Consider the following 24,682-nt stretch of genomic DNA (forward strand, 5'->3'; position numbering starts at 1 on the left):
GTGGAACATCCGGGGATATAACAAACGCCGTATTGACTTTTAATATTTCGATAGGGCCAGTGGAAATAACTTCCCACATTTCATCATGTAAAGCTGATAAGTGTACCTGCATACGAACTTTCGAATCATCAAATTTATCAAGTGATAATAATAGATTTTGAGCTAAATCTTTCTTCATCATCATCACGAGAGATATGAAAGATTAATCAAATCACACACTTTGTAGAATGGATCAGCCTAGCAGTCAAAAACAGTTGACCCAATTAGGCAACGTGTTTTGATACCAATGGTTGGTATTTGTCGAAAGACAAGCTGACTCAAATAGGCTACAGGCTCTGATACCAATTGTTGGTCCCAAAAGAGGTAAGGTGAAAGTCTAGAGGGGGGGGGGGGGGTGAATAGACTTTCAAACTTTTTCGCACAGCACAACAATTGCTAAGCCAGAGATAAACCAAAACTCTTAACTAGATTGTTAGAGTATGGTGCACAGCGGAAATAAATAAAGATAAAGTGTGTGTGAGATTGTGACAATATATCTCGTGTAGAGCAAGTAAAGAGGAGTAAGTAAAGAAAGTAGTAAAGAACACAAGACAATTATAGTGGTTCGGTTGTGGTGTAATCTTCCTACTCCACTTGCTCTTATCTCTAAGAGCAATTCACTATATCCACCACTTCTTGGTTCCAAGATACAATGAATTTCCGTGATCTAGTGATTTGATCACCAAGCCCGCACTAATCACGCCCAGTGACACCACACTGCTGCTTCGGGTTTCACGTCGCCGCGCTACTATCCCAGGATTTCACGACTCCGCGTTACTTTCCCCCCGTCTTCCACACTCTGGTAGAAACGTATCCCGTGATCTATGCTTTAATCACAAAGCCCGCACTAATCACGCCCAGTGTCTCCGACACTGCTGCTTCGGATCTCACAGCTCCGTGTGACAATCGAGGATTTCACAGCCCCATGCTACTTTCCTCCCTTTTCTTGTTTTGCTCCAAAACAAGCTTTGTCTTGCTTCCAACTTCGAGACTCTGTAGTTGATCTTCAATGATGTGCTTAGTCTCTTTGATGAAGATTAAACACTCTTGATGATTTTCTCGTGATAGCTCTGAGTGTTTTCTCTCTTTGAAAATATCAAGTAAAGCACTTGATTTTTTATGCTCTGTTTAGCTCTGCTTTTTGAACTCTCAGAATATTTTTCTTTGAAGCTCTCTGAGTTCTTTTTCTTTTCTTACTTGAAGATTTCTTTTGGTATGCTCTGTACCAAATGAGATTTTTGCTCTTTGCTCTCTTATGCTCTATTGCTCTATTCGTTCCCCTGAGTTAACGGGCAGAGACGATCTCATTTTTGAATTCTTGTATCTTTTGTCAGAGATCTTATCTTATCTTCTGGCAAAGTGTTCATCTGGGTGTTCTGATGTTTCAAACTGGTTTGAACTTCCTCCCAATTTGAATTTTTCCTTTGTAATTGACACCCAATTGCAATTGACTTGTAATTGACACCCAATTTGAATTTCTCCATTGTAATTGGCACCCAATTGACTTTGACTTGTAATTGGCTCCAAATCTACTTCTTGTGCTTCAATTGCTTCCCAACGTCTTCTTTCAATTGATCCCCAATTTGAAATTCCCATACTACAACTTGAATTGGCTCCCTCAATTGGTCCCCAATTTGAAATTCCCATACCAACTTGAATTGATTTCACAATTGCTCTGAAATTTCCATACTACAACTTGAATTGTCCCCAATTTGAAATTCCCATACCAACTTGAATTGATTTCACAATTGCTCTGAAATTTCCATACTACAACTTGAATTGGCTCCCAACTTGAATTGATTTCACAATTGCCCTCAATTGGTCCCCAATTTGTTGATTTCCATACTACAACTTGAATTGGCTCCCAACTTGAATTGATTTCACAATTGCTCTCAATTGGTCCCCAATTTGTTGAATTAGCTCCCAACTTACTTGAATTGATTTCACAATTGCTCCCAATTGCCACCTAGTGCCCAACTCCATCATGCTTAATTAATTTTGGCTTCTCAAATTTTACCTTGTAAAATTGTTAATGGTGAGATTTAAACTTAAGCCATTTCACATAATAAATCAGGCATCTTCCACTTCGTCCATACAACTTATTGGTTAAATTTCCAATCATCTTTGATGTACTCCTTTCTTTCCATAGATGCTTGATCTCCAAGCCAAATTCATGCAATCTTTCAATCTTAATTTTCTTCAACGAAAATTCTTCTGGGATATCTTTTTGAGTAGCATTGACGTGATTTTCATATCATTCATCTTCTTCTTCAATTTGTCATTTTCTCCAGACAAATTCTTGATTTTCGGCTTGATATCTTCTTCTTCTATTTTCATGCATCTTCCTCTGTTTTTCTCTTTTGCAATTTAAACAATTTCCCGATCATGGTCTTAGACTCTACTAGACCTATAAAATAAAATTGGGGGTTCTACAAATACATATTTGGCATATCAAAATGACGAATTTGAGCCACATTTCCTTAATCAGGAGACAAAATTGCATGACATCTAGGAATAAAGGATTAATCTGTGCCTAAGCTTCGGGGACGAAGCTCCTTGTAAGGGGGGGGGGGGGGGGGGCGTAACACCCCGTGTTACGGCCTTTAATCACGGACTAATCATTTAACCTATCTAGTTAATAATAATTAAAAGGGGCTTAAAACTGGTTAGGATTCCCTTCAATTAATTAAGTGTGGTCCACAATAGACCATGGACCCTCATCCATAAACCAAATCCTTGATCCTATAAGAAAATAGGATAAGTGGACCCTTACTATTCACACCGTAGTTGGGACTCCTAAATCTATATATAGGGACTTAGGAAGCATTTAGAAACCCTACCACAGTTAATTCTACCATACAAGATATTCCCAGGGAGAAACTGTAACACCTCACTTTTCTAACTCTTAGTTACATCTCTAAACAGTCATTATTATAAACTAAGCAGCGGAAATCTAGATGATAAGTACTGGGAGTGTCACCGCCACAATCACCACTCTTGAGTGATTGCACAGGCTAAAAGGGGTAAAACTACAAATAAGATTAAGTCTGAGTACTAGAAATAAATACTGGGAAAGATAAGGGGGAAAAACGTCACCCCAAAACAGTCTACATCAATCCTCCAACATAAGTCATAAGTCTAAATCCATAACGTAATCATAAATAAAACTAGAGTTTAGACATCTCAAACTAAGAGACTAATCTAACTCGACCTCTTCTCACTGCTGGGCCCACCTGAAAGGGGTTTTGCAAGCAACACATAGACAAACAGGAAAAACACCCGTTAGCACAAAACTAAGTATAACCACACTCAACCCTGTAAAGCATTCTAGCATATACTTTGAAAACATTTGATACCTTTATAGCAATAATCTAATCTCAAAACATCTATAGTTTATCATATTCTTTCTAAATGCTTGCACCCTATAATATCAACTGGCATGCTTATATATGTATAAGACTGATCACGTATATTCATCAACATATAGACTTCTCAAATAGCTTATCAAGCAATTCATGCTTACAGATAGGATCATGTTAAAGGACTATACCACAGGTATTTACATGCTTTCCCATTCTTACCACATAACATGATAAGTGGAACTTCTACTACAACACGATAATCATGCTCAAAGAATATCTCAAGTTACACTTCTCATTAAACAATCTTTTACGATGCTCAATTCGTATACAATCATAGATAACATAATGATCATGCTTCTTATGCAATCTAGTGCAACAATATATCCATACTCATATGCAATCTCGTGCAACAATATAATCATACTCGTATGCAATCTAGTGCAACAATATAATCATACTCTTATGCGATCTCGTGCAACAATATAATCATACTCGTATGCAATCTAGTGCAAAAATATACTCATTCTCTTATGCAATCTCGTGCAACAATATAATCATACTCTTATGCAATCTAGCGCAATAATATACTCATGCTCTTATGCAATCTCGTGCATCAATATAATCATACTCTTATGCAATCTAGCGCAATAATATACTCATGCTCTTATGCAATCTAGCGCAATAATATACTCATGCTCTTATGCAATCTAGCGCAATAATATACTCATGCTCTTATGCAATCTCGTGCATCAATGTAATCATACCCTTATTCAATCTAGTGCAACAATATAATCATACTCTTATGCAATCCCGTGCAACAATATACTCATGCTCTTATGCAATCTCGTGTAACAATATACTCATATACTCGTATGCAATCTAGTGCAACAATATACTCATGCTCATATGCAATCTAGTGCAACAATATATTCATACTCATATGCAATCTAGTGCAACCATATAATCATACTCTTATGCAATCTCGTGCATCAATATAATCTTACTCTTTTGTAATCTAGTGCAACAATATACTCATACTCGTATGCAATCTCGTGCAACAATATACTCATTCTCATATGCGATCAAGTGCAATGATATAATCATACACTCATATATAAATTAGAGTACTTTCTGCGGAGGTTTCTTTGTTACTTTCTCGAGTCTCTCTTGACTCTCTTTCTTTCTATCGAGTCTATATTGACTCTCATACTTGAGTCTCTGTTGACTCTCTTTCTTGAGTCTCTGTTGACTCTCTTTCTTTCTCTTATACTCGTACACGGCTTAGGGTTTCACAGAAGTGTGAATTACCCCATCGGGAACGGCATAATTCCGATCCAATATCTCCTACCGTCTACGGAACCAATCTCGTGGTTCAAACTCTGTGGAATCAGGTATCGAACTATTAGTGTGCACACCCCCTAACCAGGATTCCAAGCCCGACGGGAAGTTTCCAACCTCGTAACGTGGGAATACGCCGCGTTACATATACTGGGACCGCAATGTCCATAAATATCTCCCGAGAAGAACATAGTCCAAACAGTATCCTCCAAAACCTCACTGATGTAGATAATACATAAATATATCTCTCATGCATCAATCTCATGCATGCAACAATTCTACTACTTCTCAATGCATCAAAGAATGATATACCATATGCTCATGGTTTTTGAAAGTATTCTTGGACTCACGTTGGCCCTTTATGCATTTTTGGAAATATGACTCATGTGAAATGTCAAAATGCTCTATAACACGCTTCTAAATCATGTATAAACTAACATGAAGTATTCAAGAATATATCATCATGATCGGTTTGCAACATAGCAATTTCTATACATTTCACTCAACAAATATGTTTCTATTCTCATTGATCAAATAATACAATTTAATCATGCTTTCATAATAAATCATATTCTCAAAGGATTATGCTTCTCTACTCGATAAAATAACATCAGATTATAAGCTAAGCATTCTTCATATACAGAGAATTAAGCAAGTATGCACTGTGTGGAACTTCTTCAACAAATCCTTCACATCTTACTCATTTTTATTCCAAAATCAACGAAATCAAAGCTAAAACGTGCGTCGAGACGATCCCGAAGAGCCGAGCCACAAGGGCCCGTAACACTCGGCCCGAAACGACACGTAGATGAGCCACAAGGGCCTGGCCACTGCACAAAATTTCCTCAGAATCAAACTCAGGGACCTGGGGCGGGACTCCTCAAGAGCCGCCCCATGAGCCCCGTTACTCCAACGGGACTAGGCAACGGCCCTCCTCTAGGGCCGTGCCCTAGTCCCGTGTAGCTACGGTCCTAGCCGGCGGCCCTCCTGATGGGCCGCGGCTAGGGCCACTGGTTTGAATCTGGTGCACCCTATGTGTGCACCAGATGGCAATTTCATCTGCAAAACTCAATCAAACAAGTCCAAAACAATCTCAACAACTCACACACAAATACTAGATCACTTCTAAGCATAAACACAATAAAATCTCATAGTTTCTACTCATTTCTACTCAATACTAAGGCTTCACAGAGCCAAATTTCAAGAAGGAATATATCCATGGGGTTATACCTCTTGTAGTCTAATCTTCTTGCTTGGATTGCAGCCCCACTTCACTCAAGGATCTCTACTTCTTTCACCACCTAAACATCTCAACCAACCACACAAGACCTAAGTCTTAAACCTTAAGAAGAGATGGTATGTGGAGAAACTTAAAGAAGGAGGAAATGAAAGGAGAAGGAAGCTTACTACTAAGATGTTGCCAGCCAAGGAAGAGATCAGGAGGAAAAATGCCAACACTATTCTATTTATAAGGGTTCAAAACCCTAGGATGATTCACAATGATTGGTTGAGGGCAAAGGGGTAATTTCCCAAGCTAAAAGATGATTCAATAAGGGATTTTGGATGTCTTGTGGTCCACCATGTAACATGAACCATAGGCTAGAAATGATATTTCTTTATTACTTTGGGGGTAGAAAGTGAATTTTCCCAAAAGCTATATGGATGAACACTTATTCAAAATTCCCTTTTGAATTCTCCCAGTCTCATTCGGTTAAAATTCTCGATTTAAATCTTGGTACGCGAAGTACCCGAAAACATAGGGATTTTCGAATAGACTTTATTTCTTCGGTGTCGAATTAATTTTAAAATGCGACAAAATTTATTTTATTCATACACCGATTGATTGCAAAAATTTTTAATGGAGTGAAAAAGCTACTTTGGAATTTCTTAATACTGGATTTATAAAATTAAATTTTGGGTTGTTACACTCTATCCTCCTTAAAAGAAGTTTCGTCCCGAAACTTAGAAGGAACGGATCGATTTTCTCAAAACGGAAGCTTTCGAAAAGAGGGTAAGAATCTCAAGAATTGGCTTAGAAGTTTCTCTTGGAATAATAAGAAGAAATGGAATCTCTGAGTTCCAAACAAGAACCGAAGCAACTAAGGCGCTAAACTTAATCTAACTGCTAGAATTCACTAACTCAAAGTTTCTTTGTTGCTTCTCTCATTCTTATCGTTCTTACCACTTCTTTGGTCTCTACACTTGAACTTCTACGTTTTCTCTCATGAAAACTGAGAGTGTTTCACAAACACTTTTCTTTCTTATTCAGTAGCTTCTTGCTCGTCTTTACTAGGGTCAGATACCCACAATTCAATCTACTACAGATCACAGCTTCTCTTGCTTGAAGTATTAAGTTTTTCTTTACGAACTGCTTACCGTTCTCACTCGTCACTAATAGATTACAGTAACGAAAATCAATTCTCATAACTCTATTAAGTTCACTTCGACCATAGTTAATAAACTCCAACTACCACAACCCTCTGACTTCAACGTCATTAATTCCTCATTCGTTGCTTAATCTTCTATCCATTAATGTTAAACATCGACTCTCAAAATTTGCTTTGCTCAACGTACTCATTATCGACATACTAAACGTATTGTCGTAGCCTTTCTCTCATACCATTCATGGATACTCATCTTAGGGGTTTACCCATCCTTCTGACCATGTAATGTGACCCAACTCACTCTTAGTTCTCTTTATTGTAGACCAAATGTAGCAACTCTCTTTCAATCTGGTTCGGTGTATTCCTTTTTGGGGCTTCTTTACTAATTAGATGGTATAACTTATCCCTTTACCAAGCACTTCGTTATAAAACTTCTTGATACTACTTAACTATCCTTGTTACTTTTCTCAACTTGTTACTTATCTCTTGCTAGCCTTGTTCACCTTCTCCATCTTAAGGGATTCCCCACACGAGAAATACAATCATACGTTAGTCATCAGTGCCAACTTATAAGTCTCTTTTACTAAGTCTTTTTCAAAACTAATTATAGTTCGATAAACTCCGACTTGCACACCACTATGACAATCAATAATCACAGGCTAAAACCAGCAATCATAGCAACTTTTCTAAGCTTTAGAGTACTCTATTTATAAGACAGAGGTGAAGGTAGACAAGTAATCTTTCAAGAAATTCAAATATGTCTGTTACCCTATGAGTGACAGGTGTCCAATTATGCCATTGACTCCAACGTGATGCAAATGTACATTTTTTCTTTTCTACAACGACTTTTATCCTTTTCCTCAGAGTTTCTACGAATTTGAAAAAGATGGTGCAGTCTTGGGGCAGCAACAACGGCAAGCTTGGACTACGGGCAGCGAGCTTGAGCTGCGTTGGCATGCAAGAATCCGAACGCTTGTTTCGGTGACGGCAAGCAAGAATCATTTGGTAAACCGTTGGCTCGATTTCCTGTTGCCCAACATTATATTCGAATCAAACCCAAACTTCTCCTGCCAAGTTAAATGAATGTTGTTTGTTTCGTCAAGATTTCTGAATTCCTAATTATTTTTTCGACCCTTTTTCTGAATTTCTTCTGTTTCTTTAAATTTTTCGTGAAACTGTAACATTTTTCAATTTCATGACAGAAGCTCATCAAACTACTCAAACATCTGAAGTAACTCTGATCTCCTATCTTTCTTTGAGGTATGCCTACTGTACTGTCCGTGCTACCTTTTTTTTTTTTTTTTTTGTTAAAATGTTTAGCTTGAATATACTGAGAGTTTTCAGGGATGTGATACAAATTCATTAATTGTCTGTACATAGTATAACAGGAACATGAGGGTGTTGATCACTTCTTAGCAGTCACTTTAGTATGTAAGTGAATGTTGTAAGTGTACAGACTTAGTACACATTAAAACCTATGTTGGCTAATTTATTTTATTTTAATTTAATTAGATTTAAGTTAGATTAAGTTTTTTGGACCACTTCCTATCATCTAATATTAATTTGAATGGCTATGAATTATTGGTTGATTGAGATCGGAATGGGAAGTCAGCAAGGCGTGAAGTATGAGGAATTCAAAATAAAATGTGTGGTTGTGGTTCTTTGAAGATTATGTGATGCTAATTATGCGGATCAAAGTGATGGATTAATTATTATTATAAAAGAAAGTCATCCCATTGTGGAAAGCTACTGAATTGAGAACTGCTATATTGAGAGAAAGGAAATTCTACACAAAGCTATCATATTAATCATTTTTATTATATTATTTCTTGAGGGTTAAATCTGAGCTGCACAGTCTGTACCTGGGTCAGCTGAAGCTTCGCTTGAAGATTGTTATGGCATGCACGGTTCAGTCCTGTGTAGGTGTTAGGAAGGGTTGTGGTAGTAACAGTTGATAGTCATTTGTACTTACTTATTGTATAACTCCTTGGTGAACATCTATAGTGGATTGGGCAGAGAACAAGTAGAACTCTAAGTTACATCTTACATTCAAGATTCACGGCGCAATTTCAAATGTACACTGCTGAAAATTATGGAATTTCCGACAACCTGAAAATGATCTTAAATCAAGTCGAAAGTTTTGTTCTGACCACTTTTGGTGTCCGGAAAAACATTTATAGCTATTTCCGACCACTTTTTGCTTTCAACTTGATTTAAGATCACTTTCAGGTGATCAGAAATTCCATAATTTCCAGTAGTGGTAATAGTGTCATATCATGTATTCATGTGCTTAAGTTTTCAAATAATCTAAATATCGCTTTGAGAGCTAGTTTGAGAAGTCGGTGTTGTAATATGGTTTAATTTGCAGATGTCACTATAGCCTTTTTAATTTGAGAGGTCATTCTGCAGAGGTAATTGCTAGACTTCATTTTCATTTGAACACCTTTTCCACAGTTCTCATATTGCATCATATTGAATTGTGTGTTAAGTTTCTCTCTAAATAAAGTTTAAAATTTATATTTTGGTTTGAATTGATTTTAAAGTAGGGTGATTTATAAATATTTTATGTTTCATGATTCTTACGATGCATGTCGCACGTCTTCTCTCCCTACGATTAGGGTTTTTTCCTCCCACTTGTTATCATGGGTTATTTTCATGCATATCTATACGTGATCTATCCGTTCTGTCTACGATCTCAATACTGTATTTGCTTTGTCTAAACGTCAACATGGAGGACATCACTACTAGGTGGTCTGATATCACGTTGGATGACGAGGAGAGTGGCATACGTCCAGTGGATGAGGCTGATCTCCCTGTGACGACTACAAAGAAGGTGTGGACTCTTGTCGGCAGATTTCTTACAGATCGGGCGGTGAAGTTTGACGCCATGAAGGGAGTGATGTCAGCATCTTGGCGACCAGAGAAGGGTGTCAAGGTCGTGGAGGTGCAGGCTAACTTCTTCCCCTTTGAATTCTACCTGGAGACGGATGCCCGATTTGTTCTCGAACAGGGACCATGGGCTTTCGAAAACTCATCGCTCGTGTGTACCATGCTGGAGCCCGGAGACATCCCGACGTTGATCGCATTGTTGGAGCTGCCGATCTGGGTGCAGGTCTACGATCTACCATATGGTTATACGGCGGACCCTATCTTGGAACAGATTGGCAACTACGTAGGCAAATTCCTAAAGCTGGATACGGTGAATACTGGGCTGGGCAGAAGTTTCTTCCGTATCCGAGCCGCGCTGGACGTACGCAAACCAATCAAACGGAGGATGAAACTCATTCCGCGTGACGGTATGTGGTCCTGGATATTATTTAAATACCAACGTTTACATCGCTTCTACTTTTATTGTGGCATGCTTGGCCACATTGATCGGTTCTGTGCTCTAGCGAGGGAGGCAGTAGTCGATCCTGATAAATACCCATTCGGGACTTGGCTGAGGACAAGCTGATAAATACCCATTAACAACACAGGTTTCAACAATACTCAATAGACAACGGTTCAAAAATTATTGTCGTTTCTAGAAAAGACAACAGTTAAAAACCGTTGTCTATGTGCGTGACTTTTAACAACACCGGTTTCAACAACACTCAATAGACAACAGTTCAAAAACAGTTGTTGTTTCTAGAAAAGACAACGGTTAAAAACTATTGTCTATGCGCGAGACTTACAACCAGGCTTCAACAACAGAAATATTACCCCTACGACAATGGTAAAAAACCGTTAATGTCTATGTGCATTTTTGTTGTAGTGACAAAAGAATGTTTGCATACTAATAGTCTCAAATTACTACCATGGTGAATAAGCAATCTAAGAAATTTGACATGTTCTTGTATCTCAAAAGTTATGGTTTGATTACCCTTGTTACTTAGTAAGAGAAATCATAAACATTTTAGGATAATGTGTTTCACAAACCTTAAAACAGTGATCAAGTGTTCTCTTATTTGTACTAAGTCTCGTGTTCCTTATAGCAGACCCAAGTTCCTAACAAGTCATACTAGAGTTATTGAAATGCTTTTGGAGTTAATTAAAGAACCATGAAATATGAAGCTGGGAAGCCGTTACAATATAAGAAGGAGAATAATATGTGAATTTACTATTTTACCCGTCCAATAATAGAGGGTTATTGGGTTTTCCACCAGGTTGAAACGGAAACTTAACGTCAGGGACCAAACACGTCATTTCACCCATAACTGAGGCTTAAAAAATAAATACAATCATAACTAGGGGTGGACAATTCAGTTCGATTTTTTCGAACCGAATCGTACCGAACCGAACTAGTAATATACCGAAAAATAAAAAAAAATAATAAAAAAAAAAACGAATGGTTTGAGATTCTTGTAAACTAAATGGTTCGGTTAAAAACCGAACCGAACCGAACAGTTTGATACGAACCGAGTTGAATACCGTTTGTTTTTTAATAATAATAATAATAATAATAATAATAATAATAATAATTATTATTATTATTATTATTATTATTATTATTATTATTATTATTATTATTATTATTATTATTATTATTATTATTATTATTATTATTATTATTATTATTATTATTATTATTAAAATCCAAGTCCCTTGATGCCTGGTCCGCCGGTTAGTTCCTATTCTCACTGGTATTTCTCTTAAAAAAAATTATTTGATTTTTTTATGACTTGTCCTTCACATTGCACTTTTGTTGTTTGGCGCAATTGTGCTTTACCTCACAATTATATCTAACTTGAGTTACTCTTACAATAGCCAGTATTTTCCTTAGTTTCATATTTTTATGAAATTAATGTGCTTTAACATACATCATTCTAATATTGATTTCCAGTGCACTAATATTATTTTCTAGTACTGGAATATATTTTCAGTGCACTGAAAAATAATATTCCAGTGCACTAGCAATGATGGATTGTGTCCAAAAATTAACTATACAGTACTTGACACTTGTTTTCCAAATACTAACTATGCAGATAGATGATTATTCATCTTTTCAATAAACTATTCCAAGTGAGCCAACTGAAGAGTAGCTGGTTGTGCAAAAAAATCAACTGATGTTTAGTAATTAGTACTTGGTAGTGTGCTGAACTTTGGATTGCTATTTTGTTATATAATGTTTAGACTTTGGATTTGGACTATCCGAATATGTATTGTCTGGTAGTGTGTTTGTAAAATTAGGAAATATTAAAATTTTGTGTTCCTAAACTGAATCGAACCAATTCCGAACCAAACTGAACATTTTCAAACCGAACCAAATTATAATGTTAAACTGAATGGTATCATTTTTTTAATACCGAAATTGAAAAAAACCGAACTGACCCCTGAAATGCCCACCCCTAGTCATAACTGACGAATTGAGTCATCGATACGAATATAACTCATAAATTAAATATGTCATTTAAATAAAAAAGTAAAAATTAACAATCAATATAGTCATAAGGGAAAATGTCACTTTTTCCCCCTGAGGTATATGTTTATAGCACATTTTCCCCTCAGTTATTCATGTATCCACATTTGCCCCCTCAGTCAGGGGCGGACCTACAGTGGGGGCAGTGGGGTCAGCTACCCCCACTCACCCCCACCCCTTATATAACCATTTGTATATATAGTACAAGTTTTAGTATAAGTATTAGAAAATAGAGAAATACTAATAGGATGTGGCTTAGCCTAGTTGGCTGAGCGTGTGGTTGGCCTTAACATAGGCCAGGGTTTTGAATCCCCTATATCTACTTTCAACATTTTTCACTATTATTAATAGTGCATATTGCTACAACACAATAATTATTAATCTTTATTTATCATTTATATATTAATAATGAGATGAGATGTGTAATTTATAATGGATCTTTTATTCAAATTATTTTATCAAATTGATTATGTTCATATTTTGTTATGAATATTTTATAATGTTTTGATGTGTTTTATAATTTTCTTATATCCAACATTATTTATCTCTATACTTTTTAAGTGTTTCATTTTTTTTTAATTATCAATTTTACTTTAATATTTTGCCCTCGCTGAAAAAAATTCCTGGGTCCGCCACTGCCCTCAGTTATAGTAAAAGTGACAATTTTTCCCCTTTAATGTTAGATTGACATTTTTACCCTTAAAACTAAGTATTTTATTTATTTTTCTTTTCCAACAAATTATTGTTTATATATATGAATGACCACGTTTCGATTCGAACCTAACCAGACACTGCAGCAACTGAATCAAAACAGTAGAAACGGTTCTGGTTACGATTCAGAACCGAAAAAAATAAAATAAAATCAAATAAAACAATTGTTGAATTTAGATGATTTTAAAAATAAATAAATAAATTTTGACTGGAAATAAAATAAAAAAAATTTGTTCGAACTGAACCGTGGTCATCCATACATATAAGAATAATTTGTTAGAAAATAAAAATAAATGAAATACTTAATAGATTTAAAGGTAAAAATGTCTATCCAATATAAAAGAGAAAAAATTACCTCTTTTAATATGACTTAAGGGGTAAATGTGAATACATTAATAACTGAAGAAAGAAAAGTATTATAAACATATAATTGAGGAGAAAAAAGTGTTTTTTTCCCTAGTCATAATTTGCGGTGCAGCAATCAAGTACGGGAAAACGGTGAAGTTATTGGTGCAGTTTCTGTGGCTAGATTTGTACTTGTATTTTTACCATGCATTAAACGCACCGATTTTTCAGGCTAGATAGTTGCAACGTTTCAAACTTTAATGCATCCCATTTTTCTCAACCACTAACTACTGCTATCCAACCCAAAAATAAATAAATCATCACATTCTAGATCTTTCCTTGGAAACATTTTACGGTATTATAGATGTATTTTATTTTATTTTCAGTATGCATTTAAAAGAGTAATGAAATATTAAAAATTCTATAAAATACACTTTAGGTGAAATTCAATTAGATCAATTAAAACACTTCATATATAATTTCAATACAAAAATCTCAACAAGATGCGTGCACATAAGTTTTTTTTTTTTTTTTTTCAAACCACGAGATGTTCCGAATTTTTTCTGTTTATCATATTGTCCGGATCCACTCAACTAATCCTTGTAAACTCCAGGAGGCATAGAAGTTGGCCTAACGAGAATTGTCACTTGTGAGAATCAAAATCTAGATAAATTACTTAATAAAGGTGTACGCTCTAACCTAATGAGGTTGTACTTGTTAGTAATAATAATGTTATTAGAATATATCATATAGTTTATATGTATGTGATTGTAACTTAGTCACTTAATTCTAGTCTATAGTGTAAGAGAGTATTGTGTTAGCTTTTCAATAGAACTGTCTCATTGTAATCTTCTCAAACTGAATTTGATTTTGAATTACGTTCTCTCATCGTACTCTCTTATGGGCATAGGTGAAAGGCGAAGATCATATATATGGTTTCTTTTTGAGCCATTAGTGACGCACCACTCTAAAATAGCTAGCTAGAAATCTAGAATTTTAACTTTGCATCATGACTTACGGTCCAAGGAACAACTACAAAGTACAGAAGTAGTACAATTTCACTAAGATGGTGTTTGGCAAATAGATATTAAGTGATAGTCGTTAGCGAGTTTGATTAGTTGCTAGCACTAGTTAGTTGTCGAAAAATGTTTGATAAATTAACTGTTAGTTGATAGTTTATTGCATGCAAAATGACTTTTAAATGTATAATCTATTTTTCTTAAAAAGCTTATCAAAAAAGCTGTTTTGAACAGTTTTTTGAATTTTAACGTTTTAGACCAATAAGCTATTGCAAAAAACTAATTAATCAATTCAAACAATCATATATATTAGTTGTTTAACCAAGTCAAACAACTAATAGTGATCAAACAAGCCAAAATTGACTGATAAGCTAACTATGGTACCAAACAAGACTTAAGGGCATCACAATGCTAAGAGATTTTTTTTTTTTCCTTTCACGTCATTAAGAAAAAGGATAAATAAAAATAAATTAGCCAAAAAATTAGCAAACAGCTTGCAGCGACATAATGGATCGTTTACCAACTTGAAAAAATAAAGAATTTTTCAAAAAAATTGAAAAATTGAGAAGCGTAAACAAATAAAAATTAAAAAAATTGTTTACTAAAATCATTTCTCTCGTTGTCTAACTCCTCTCCATTTTTCAAATCTATGTATAATTTTGGAGAAACCCAATTTGAACTTCTTCAAATGGAGAAATGGGAGAAGACACGGATGAACAGTGATTAGGTGTGAGAGCCCGGTTATTTGATCCCTGCTATGCGCATTTGATTAGTTTCCTTTAATTTCCTTTTGTTCGTTCTTCTCTCTTTCTTTATTTCATTTCCTTTTCTTTTGTTCTTCTCCGATGATGATGATGATAAAAAAATTTACTTAAAAAATTTAAAAAGAGACACATGTCAACATTAGAAAGCAACCAACCTGCCAAATAAGTAATTTTGGTGAATGAATTCCTTGTAAACCTAGTTTAAACTTATTATCATACAGATATTGACTATTAAAACAAAAAATTGAAAGAAAAGAGGGAGTAATACACTATAAACTGAAATGTGGAGTGCACCATAAAATATAGTGATCTTTAATTTATAAATAGATAATAAATATGCCAAATACTTTGTTCTCAGATGGCAAGTAGTGAAAAAAAAAAAAATTATGCGAATGGTATTTTTCATTAAAATAAAAGTGTGATGGGTGATTATTTTTCTACAACTGCCACCGGCACCGGTGGGCGGTGGCAGTGTCACCTACTCACCTCTCTCCGCTGCACACACATCATGGAATGCATTTATTAACGTTCGAACTATTTTGGGAACTTTTATGTAGTATATCATTGGAAAAATAGTTAAATAGGTTGAGTTAAAAATTAATGAGTAAAATTATAGATTATTTTATTGTGTGTCCAAGGAATTTAAGTCTAGTATTACTCATTTTTAGTACTACTGACTCTATTACAATGTAATATTTGTCCATACATATTTTTTCAACTTATTGAAGTCAGTGTTGTAAAATTTGTCCTAGGCGGCCGCTTAGATGCCCCTAAGCCGATACGATTTCAGTCCTATGCGGTTTTTAGTTCGCTGGCTGACTAACCGGCCGACTAGGCGCCTTAGGCGCATAGTTGGGCGCCTAACTCCGCCTAGCTGGTGCCCAACTAGGATGAGCTTGCGCCCAACTCGACCAAGTAGTATTTTTTGCATGCTCGGTTGCTCCTCTTCTATATCCCTCCAACCATGTACTTAGGGATGGCAACGGGGCGGGGCGAGGGCGGGAAGTATACTCCCCGTCTCCGTCCCCGCGGTCCCGTTCCTATCCCCGTCCCCGTCCCCGTCCCCAGCGGAAAATTGAAAATACTCTCCATCCCCATCCCCGCAGAGAATTAAGCAGGGACGGGGATTCCCCATTCCCTTTCAACTTCTAGTCAAAATATTAAATAATTGTAAATTTTAATAATAAAATAATTTAAAATTTAACTTCTGTTTCAACTATATATATATATATATATATATATATATATATATATATATATATATATATATATATAGTGTAATTTTACACCCAAACTCCATGTTCAAATTCTAGTCCAGTGCACCTATGTAGTGAAAGTGTAGGTATATATATATCTTCTCCATTCTCGATCTTCAATTCACAACACAGAAAAAACCATGGCGGCTTTTACCTCCAAAATTCGCACTTGTCAAATCACAGCACTCTTCACCCTCCTACTCATCATACTCTGCTCCCTTTCGCCATCCTCCTCCGCAGCCAAACTGTTCAAGAAAATTTATGCGTTTGGGGACTCCTTCACCGACACCGGCAACACCCACTCCACCTCCGGCCCCACCTCCTTCACTTACGTATCAAACCCACCCTACGGCCGCACCTTCTTCCACCGCCCCACCAACCGCTACTCCGACGGCCGCCTCGTCATCGACTTCGTCGCCCAAGCTCTCTCTTTGCCCTTCTTGCCGCCTTACCTCGACCGCAAGGCCGATACCTCTTACGGTGTCAACTTCGCCGTTGCTGGCTCCACTGCCATAGATCACAGGTAGGTAAATCAAGCCGGCCTTAAAACAAATTATTACATTTTTAACATTGTTATTATATTTTCTCAATTTTTTTCCTCCAAAGAATCAATGGGCCTAATTTAGTTCTGTGACTACTCATTTAAAATTTGTAAAATAATTTCGAAGAAATATTATTATTATTTTTAAATTAATTTATATATTGATAAAAGAGATTAATTGTATACAAAGAATTTTATTAATAAACTTTTTGAAGGTGATGTAAAAGTGGAATCCCTCAGTTTTGGACATTAATACGTACTTTTTTTTATTAATAATTTATATTGTTTGGATCAGGTTTTTCGTGGAGAACAATATAAGTCTGGACATTACACCTCAGTCTCTGGAAACGCAGTTAATTTGGTTCAATCGGTACTTGGAGGGTGTTGGGTGCAGAGACTATAAAAGCACCCCAATGCAGTGTGGGCCAGTTTTTGACGATGCATTGTTTTGGGTTGGTGAAATTGGGGCTAATGACTATGCTTACACCTTTGGATCTTCCATTCCACCCAAAACCATTCAGCACCTTGCAGTCACTAGTGTTTCTTCCTTTATACAGGTTTGTATCTGCTCAATATATTTTCTCTATCAGTTTTAGTCTAAAGAATCAATACCCACCACCAGAGTTCAATCCTGTGACCTTTTTTTAAGGATAGCCACATAGATAGATGTCAATTGAGCACAAAGTAATTAGCTTGCAATTCATTTTTAATTACTCTTTAGAACATTTTTTTCACCTACGAGGCGCCTGATTGTAATGAAGGAACTGCAATTCTTCTTTACCAAACATGTTAGGATTTAGGAATAGTAATACGAGGCGTCTGGTTGCAATGAAGAAATTGCAATTCTTCTTCACAAAACATGTAAAGATTTATAAATAGTAATACGATACGTCTAGTTGCAAGGAATAAATTGCAATTCTTCTTTACCAAACATGTTAAGATTTAGAATTAGTAATACGAGATGTTTGGTTGCAAGGAATGAATTGCAATTCTTCTTTACCAAACATGGTAAGATTTAGGAATAGTAATATGAGGCGTCTGGTTGCAAAGAATGAATTGCAATTATTTTTAGCAAACATGCTATTCCAGAATCTGGAATAGTAAATCAGAGCACTATATCCATAAGTTCTTTTTGTCTACTTTTGATTTTCTTTAAAACTAGTGGACATATAACTATAAGGAAAGACTTTCGGTGTCACTACTTTTGGTGCTGCCCTGCCTAAAAAAGAAATAGGAAACAATTTTTTTCTTTTATTTTCTAACTATAATTATTTTGCTTGAAGCGATAGGAATATAAATAAAATTCAATTACAATATCAATTATCTATAAATTGAATATACTTGATAATTTCTAAGCACCAATACACGTATACAACCAATAATAATTATTAGTGTACCTCTAAATAAATCATATTTCACCTTTAATTCTCGATCACATTTAGTCTTATTTTTTTTTTTTAGTTTTGTCTATTCACATCATTGATTTTTATTTATTTTCAACAATTAGTTCTCCATTTAAAATTTTGTCATTCAACCGTTTAATAACAGAACTGACATGTAATTTTATTATTTAAGTATCTTGTTCCAACATGTAATTTTTCTCCCTGTAAACTCTTATAATTGAACGATGAAATTACATGTAGCCATTTTTATTAATGATACAATTTAAACGGATGACTAATTGTGATAAGCAACTGAAAATCAAGGATGTAACAAGGTACAATTAAAAGAGTGAGATTAAAAGTAGTACGTAATATCACGATAGTTGATGGCTAAAAGTGAAATTTGTTTTACTAAATCATAACATAACAAATTTCTTTTATTAAGATTACTATTAATAGAACTCAAACATTGATCTTTAGTCAAGGGTATTTCACGGAAAAGTATGATCCACACAGTACTGTGTGGATCGTAACAAAAAATATATTTTTAATATACTAACAGTACATTATTTGTGTATTGAGTGCACATTATATAAAATAATGTACTTTCAGTGCTCAAATAATATATTTTTTTTGAATATAATATACATTTTTAATATACTAAAAATATATTATTTGTGTAATGAATGTAAGTTATTTGATAGTATGATCCACACAACTGTGTGAACATAACTGTGTAGGCCATGGTCCCACAATAATGATTGATATTTCACCTATACCATTTGGGCTAAGGAACTTGGCCAGGTAATAATGCCTGTATAAAGCTTCAAAAATAAATGTTCGTTGAAATTTGTATGCTTATAAATGGTATGACGCAGTTAGTCCATACTGATATATAATAAATTAATTTAGTCAATAGTAGTATAGTATGAGTAGGTGAAGAGCACCTATCACTGGTAATGGCTCAGCTCATCATACGTTTGTGAATTAAATGCCCCACCTATTTGGTTGGGGGTTTGAAATTTTTTGTGTGAATGAAGGTGTAATACAATCCTCATGATCCATCGTGGTAATCAAGGGAAATTATACAATGGATCAGAATCCATCTTCATTGTGGATTATAATTCAAAACGATATTCAAATTATAGATGTACATGTATACAATTAATTTAGTATGTACATCAAGTTAACAGATTATATACATGAAAATAAATTAAATGTACATAATATGGAGTATGTTAATTGTAATAGCTCCATAATTTACTAACTGATGATATATAATATGTTAACTGTAGATACATAATATGTTAATTATAATATGTACATAATTATTAATTATAGTTACATAATATGTTAAATGTAAGTACATAATATGTTAATTGTAATATGACATAATTTATTAATCGAGCGTACATAATATGTTAGTTAATTGTAGATACATAATATAAATGTTATTTTGAACCATGGTCCACACTGCAACGTGCATCTTGTTCAATATAATGGTATAACAATTGGGTAATTGATACCAATAGTAGAGTTTAGAGTTAATTCCATTTTTTGTCTTAGATTTATAGGTGACAGTCCACTTTCAGTCATTCTTTTTCATAACACCCACCTTTGATCCTAGTATTATTGTGGCATGAACATTTTTGGTCATCCGTCAACAAAATCGATGAAATATCTTAAATACAAAGACATTTTGATCTTTTTTATATAAAGTAGGTTGACCTGCAATATTTTTATTTTTATTCTTTTTGAAAAAAAATCATAATTGAAGATCTAAATGCCTTTGTATTTTATCGAATTTAAACGATTTTATTGATGAAGGACAACAAATGGTTATACCACAATACTATTAAGACCCAAGGATCATGTTTTGGAAAAAAAAATAGTAAAAGTGGATTGATGTACACCTATAAATCTAGGAGCAAAAATAGAATTAACTTTTGAGTTTAGATTTTAAAATTATTCAAATAAAGTATAAGGAGATATATTACGAATAATACTCTTTGGTATAAAGTTGTCAAAAAAGTTGATAGGATATTTAAAAATTTCGTCTCAAACTAAAAATTTAAGTTAGTTGCACTATATATATATATATATATATATATATATATATATATATATAGCAGCGCTCAAGTGAGAACAGACGAACAGTCGTCCAGAAGAGAAATAAAAACCACTCACAGCCGTCCAAGTGTCCAAATCAACGAATCATATGTAATTTTAAAAAAACGATGCGGTGGTATTTTTGTAAACAACTCGAACTTTGGTGCAAGTAAATGTGTTACAAGTACAAGTAGGTAGTGCACCTTTACAAGTAAAAAGTGTAAGTAAAATCACATACAAATGCAAGTAATTTACTTTGTTAACATTCGTGCACCTAGGTGCACTAAATGATAATGTTAGGTGCAACTAATTATAATTTTAAGTGCACTTTGTATTGATACTAAGTAAAATGTATTACAAGTGCATGTAAAATGTATTATAGGTGCAAGTAAAATTTACACTGAGCATCAATACTAAGTGCACCTATAGTTATAAGTAATTGCACCTATAGTTATAAGTAGTTGCACTGATAGTTATAAGTAGGTGGATAGTTATAAGTAGGTGCACCTAGGTGCATGAATGTTTGCGGGAAGTGAATATTAACAAGGCAAAATTACAAGCACTTATAGGTGAAAGTAAGTGCACTTGTAAGTGATTTTACTTGCACTCCGATGTTCAATTAGTTACGAAAATGCCACCGTATTTTTTTTAATCTATTAGATCTGGACACGGTCGTGCTCTGATTCGTTCGTATATTCCCTGCTGGGCACTTATTCGCAACTGAGTACGTGCATATATATATATATATATATATATATATATATATATATATATATATATATATATATATATATATATATATATATATATATATATATATAATCACACTCAGGTGCGAATGCTTTGCCCAGGCGCGAAATAGGAATGGATTCTGTCCGTCCACGTGTCCAGATCTAATGGATGAGAAACACTGATTTTTTTAAAAAACGCAGTGGCATTTTCGTAAATAATTGAACATCGAAGTGCAAGTAAAATGTATTACAAGTGCATGTAAAATGTATTATCGGTGCAAGTAAAAATTTACACTGAGCATCAATACTTAGTTGCACCTATCGTTATAAGTAGTTGCACCTATAGTTCTAAGTAGTTGCACACATAGTTATAAGTAGTTGCACCTAGGTGTATGAATGTTTGCGAGTGGTTTTCAGGGGTATTACTACCCGCTTAACTCAGATCAATGAATGTTAACAAGGCAAAATTACATGCACTTATAGGTGAAAGTAGGTGCACCTATTGTTATAAGTAGTTGTACCTATAGTTATAAATAGTGGCACATATAGTTATAAGCACACCCAGGTGCATGAATGTTTGCGGAAAGTGAATGCTAACAAAGCAAAATTACATGCACTTATAGGTGAAAGTAGGTGCACCTATAGTTATAAGTAGTTGCACCTATTGTTATAAATAGTTGCACATATAGTTATAAGCACACCCAGGTGCATGAATGTTTGCGGAAAGTGAATGCTAACAAGGCAAAATTACATGCACTTATTGGTGAAAGTAGGTGCACTTGTAAGTGATTTTACTTGCACTTCGATGTTCAATTATTTACGAAAATGCCACCGCGTTTTTTTTTTAAGTTATTAGATCTGGACACGTGTCACGCGCTGATTCGTTCGCATTTCCCTCCTGAGCACTTATTCGCACCTGAGTGCATCCCTATATGTATATATATATATATATATATATATATATATATATATATATATATATATATATATATAATATGCTTAGCAAGCCCATTGATCACTTATATAGTCTCTAAATTCATAAACTTTCGTCTAGGTTTGAATTTGATACTATCTCCTAATATGTACTGCGTATTACATTTCAAAAAAATGTTAACTTAATTATTAAACTACGTTTTCAAAAAATATTATTAAACTAAATAGTTATTATTTATATATATATTAAGTAATTATTTAGATATTATGTTTATATTGAATGTAGGGGCCGGGAAAAAATATAGTTGATTGGGTACCACAAGAGACAATTGTTGTCTCCGTGATCAACTAGTAAGACGTTAGGTGAGATGCAAGTTCAGGAAAATATACTAAATTGTAAGATAGGATCGTATATTTGTATTTATTTCTCCTATTCATTTAATGACATTTTATTCATATTTACTATATATTTGTTCAATCTGTTCACTTTTATGCAATTTAGTCAATAACTTCTTAAAGTTATAATTTATTTTACAGGTAAACTAATGGTAATAACATGTAAAATTGAATTTTTTAAAAAATAATTTAAAATTAAACTTTAAAATTAAAAAAAAAATTACGGACTTCTCCTCCGCCGGCAATCTTTTTTTTTTTTTTTTTTTTTTTTTTTTTTTTTTTTTAAGTATTTTTAAATTATTTTTAAAAAAATTCAATTATAAATGGCTATTTTGTGATAGAAATATATGTGAGATGTGAGATTTACTTTTGATTTGGATCGGAACAAAATGAATTCAGATTTTTCATAGCCAAAGAGATTGATATATTTTATATTTAAAATATGAATAATTGGTGAATGAGAAATTAATTTTTAAATAGACCCATTTAAGTTGAAAAATAAAGAGAGAATGACTTATAAGTAGGCTAAAGTAACATTTATTTTTAAGACAATTTGGTAACCGCAGGCATTGCTAAAGAAGGGAGCAAAGTATGTGGTCGTTGAAGGCCTACCAACCACAGGCTGCTTGACACTGGCGCTGTACCTAGCCCCGCCGGCCGACCGAGACGCGATGGGCTGCGTCGCCACCGTCAACAACCAAAGCCACACCCACAACGCCATCCTCCAGTCCGATCTCGCCGCCTTCCGCCAACGCTTCCCTCAGGCCACCATTGTCTACGCCGACTACTGGAACGCCTACAGATCAATCCTCACCAGCGCCAAAAGCTACGGCATCACCCAGCCCTTCAGAGTCTGCTGCGGCTCCGGCGACGGCGACTTGAACTTCGACCTCTTCGCTACCTGCGGCTCCGCCAACGCCTCCTCTTGCCCTGACCCTTCTGAGTACATCAACTGGGACGGCGTTCATCTCACCGAAGCGATGTACAAGGCTGTTGCCGACAAGTTCGTTAATGGGACGTTTTGTCACCCTCCCTTTAGTTACTTGATTCGCAAGAAAATGACATCCGATTTGCTATAAAGTAATAAGGGTTTTCAGGTTTTATATATAGTCTGTGACGTCTTGAAGTGACTGATGAAGATACTGAAACGCACCTTGATATGTTCTCTTCTCACGGGGAAGGCTTTTGTTTATGAGATTTCGGAGATTTTTACATGGATTCAAACTTCAAAAGTGTTTTTTTTTTTTTTCCCCTTTTCTTTTCTTTCTTAATTGTTTTTAATTTTTATTGGTTATAACTTGGATAATTTCACTATAGTCCATAGATTTTTTTTTTTTAAAAGTAAAAAGCTGCATATATTACTGTAGTAAAGCCAAAATAGAGTCAGGGAGACAATGTCCCAGTACAACAGACTAGCCTGAGCAAAGGCCGCAGAAGCAAGAGTATGGGCTAATGTGTTTGCCGATCTAGGCACTAGGGTAACTAACCAACGGGAAAAAGAAGACATAATAGATCTGCAGTCATGAATAGTAAAACCAATATAGGATAAGAGGGCATCTTGATCAGCCACTAGATAGGGTGCAACTCAGAACAATTAGTGAGCAACTCGACAGCCTCCACCCCTATTATTGAGCCAGAACAACACCTCTTTGTAAGCCATCGACTCCGCCACCATAAGTGGTGAGAAGCATATCGGCAATGAGCCACTGCAGCCCGACGTAAAGCTCCCGTCCGGTGCAAGCATGACAGCACCAAACGTCGCCTTCTTCGTCGTAGGTTGGTAGCCGACGTCTACAAAACATCTGGGAATAACGGCAAGGGTCTCGGCAGTAGTACCTGGGATATTCATCGTAATAGTAGCATGGGTTGCAGCAGTTCCAGCGGGGGTAATAGCAGGGGCCGACGCATGGAGGGAGTGAATAGTCTGCCAGGCTCTCACCGTAGCCTTCGCCACCGAACAGACCTTTTTGGGTA

At 35.0% G+C, this 24,682-nt stretch overlaps 2 protein-coding genes across 3 annotated transcripts; both read left to right on the plus strand.

The window, feature by feature from the left end:
• The first annotated feature begins 9,851 nt into the window (after window positions 1-9,851).
• On the plus strand, window positions 9,852-10,577 carry LOC109157264. The gene has a single exon (XM_019305165.1). It carries the CDS (start codon window positions 9,852-9,854, stop codon window positions 10,575-10,577), a length of 726 nt encoding a protein of 241 aa, XP_019160710.1.
• A 6,055-nt stretch (window positions 10,578-16,632) lies between these two features.
• On the plus strand, window positions 16,633-23,950 carry LOC109157235 (GDSL esterase/lipase At3g48460-like). Of its 2 annotated transcripts, XM_019305135.1 has the most exons (4): window positions 16,633-17,139; window positions 17,453-17,714; window positions 23,275-23,804; window positions 23,844-23,932. In XM_019305135.1, exons 1-3 carry the CDS (start codon window positions 16,757-16,759, stop codon window positions 23,785-23,787), a joined length of 1,158 nt encoding a protein of 385 aa, XP_019160680.1. In that variant the 5' UTR covers window positions 16,633-16,756; the 3' UTR covers window positions 23,788-23,804; window positions 23,844-23,932. The 2 variants fall into 2 exon arrangements, with proteins under 2 accessions (XP_019160680.1, XP_019160678.1); XM_019305133.1 differs by having other exon boundaries at window positions 23,275-23,950.
• The last annotated feature ends 732 nt before the right edge of the window (window positions 23,951-24,682 follow it).

Source organism: Ipomoea nil, unplaced genomic scaffold, assembly GCF_001879475.1.
Source record: "Ipomoea nil cultivar Tokyo-kokei standard unplaced genomic scaffold, Asagao_1.1 scaffold2779, whole genome shotgun sequence".
In the NCBI taxonomy this organism is placed as follows: Eukaryota; Viridiplantae; Streptophyta; class Magnoliopsida; order Solanales; family Convolvulaceae; genus Ipomoea; species Ipomoea nil.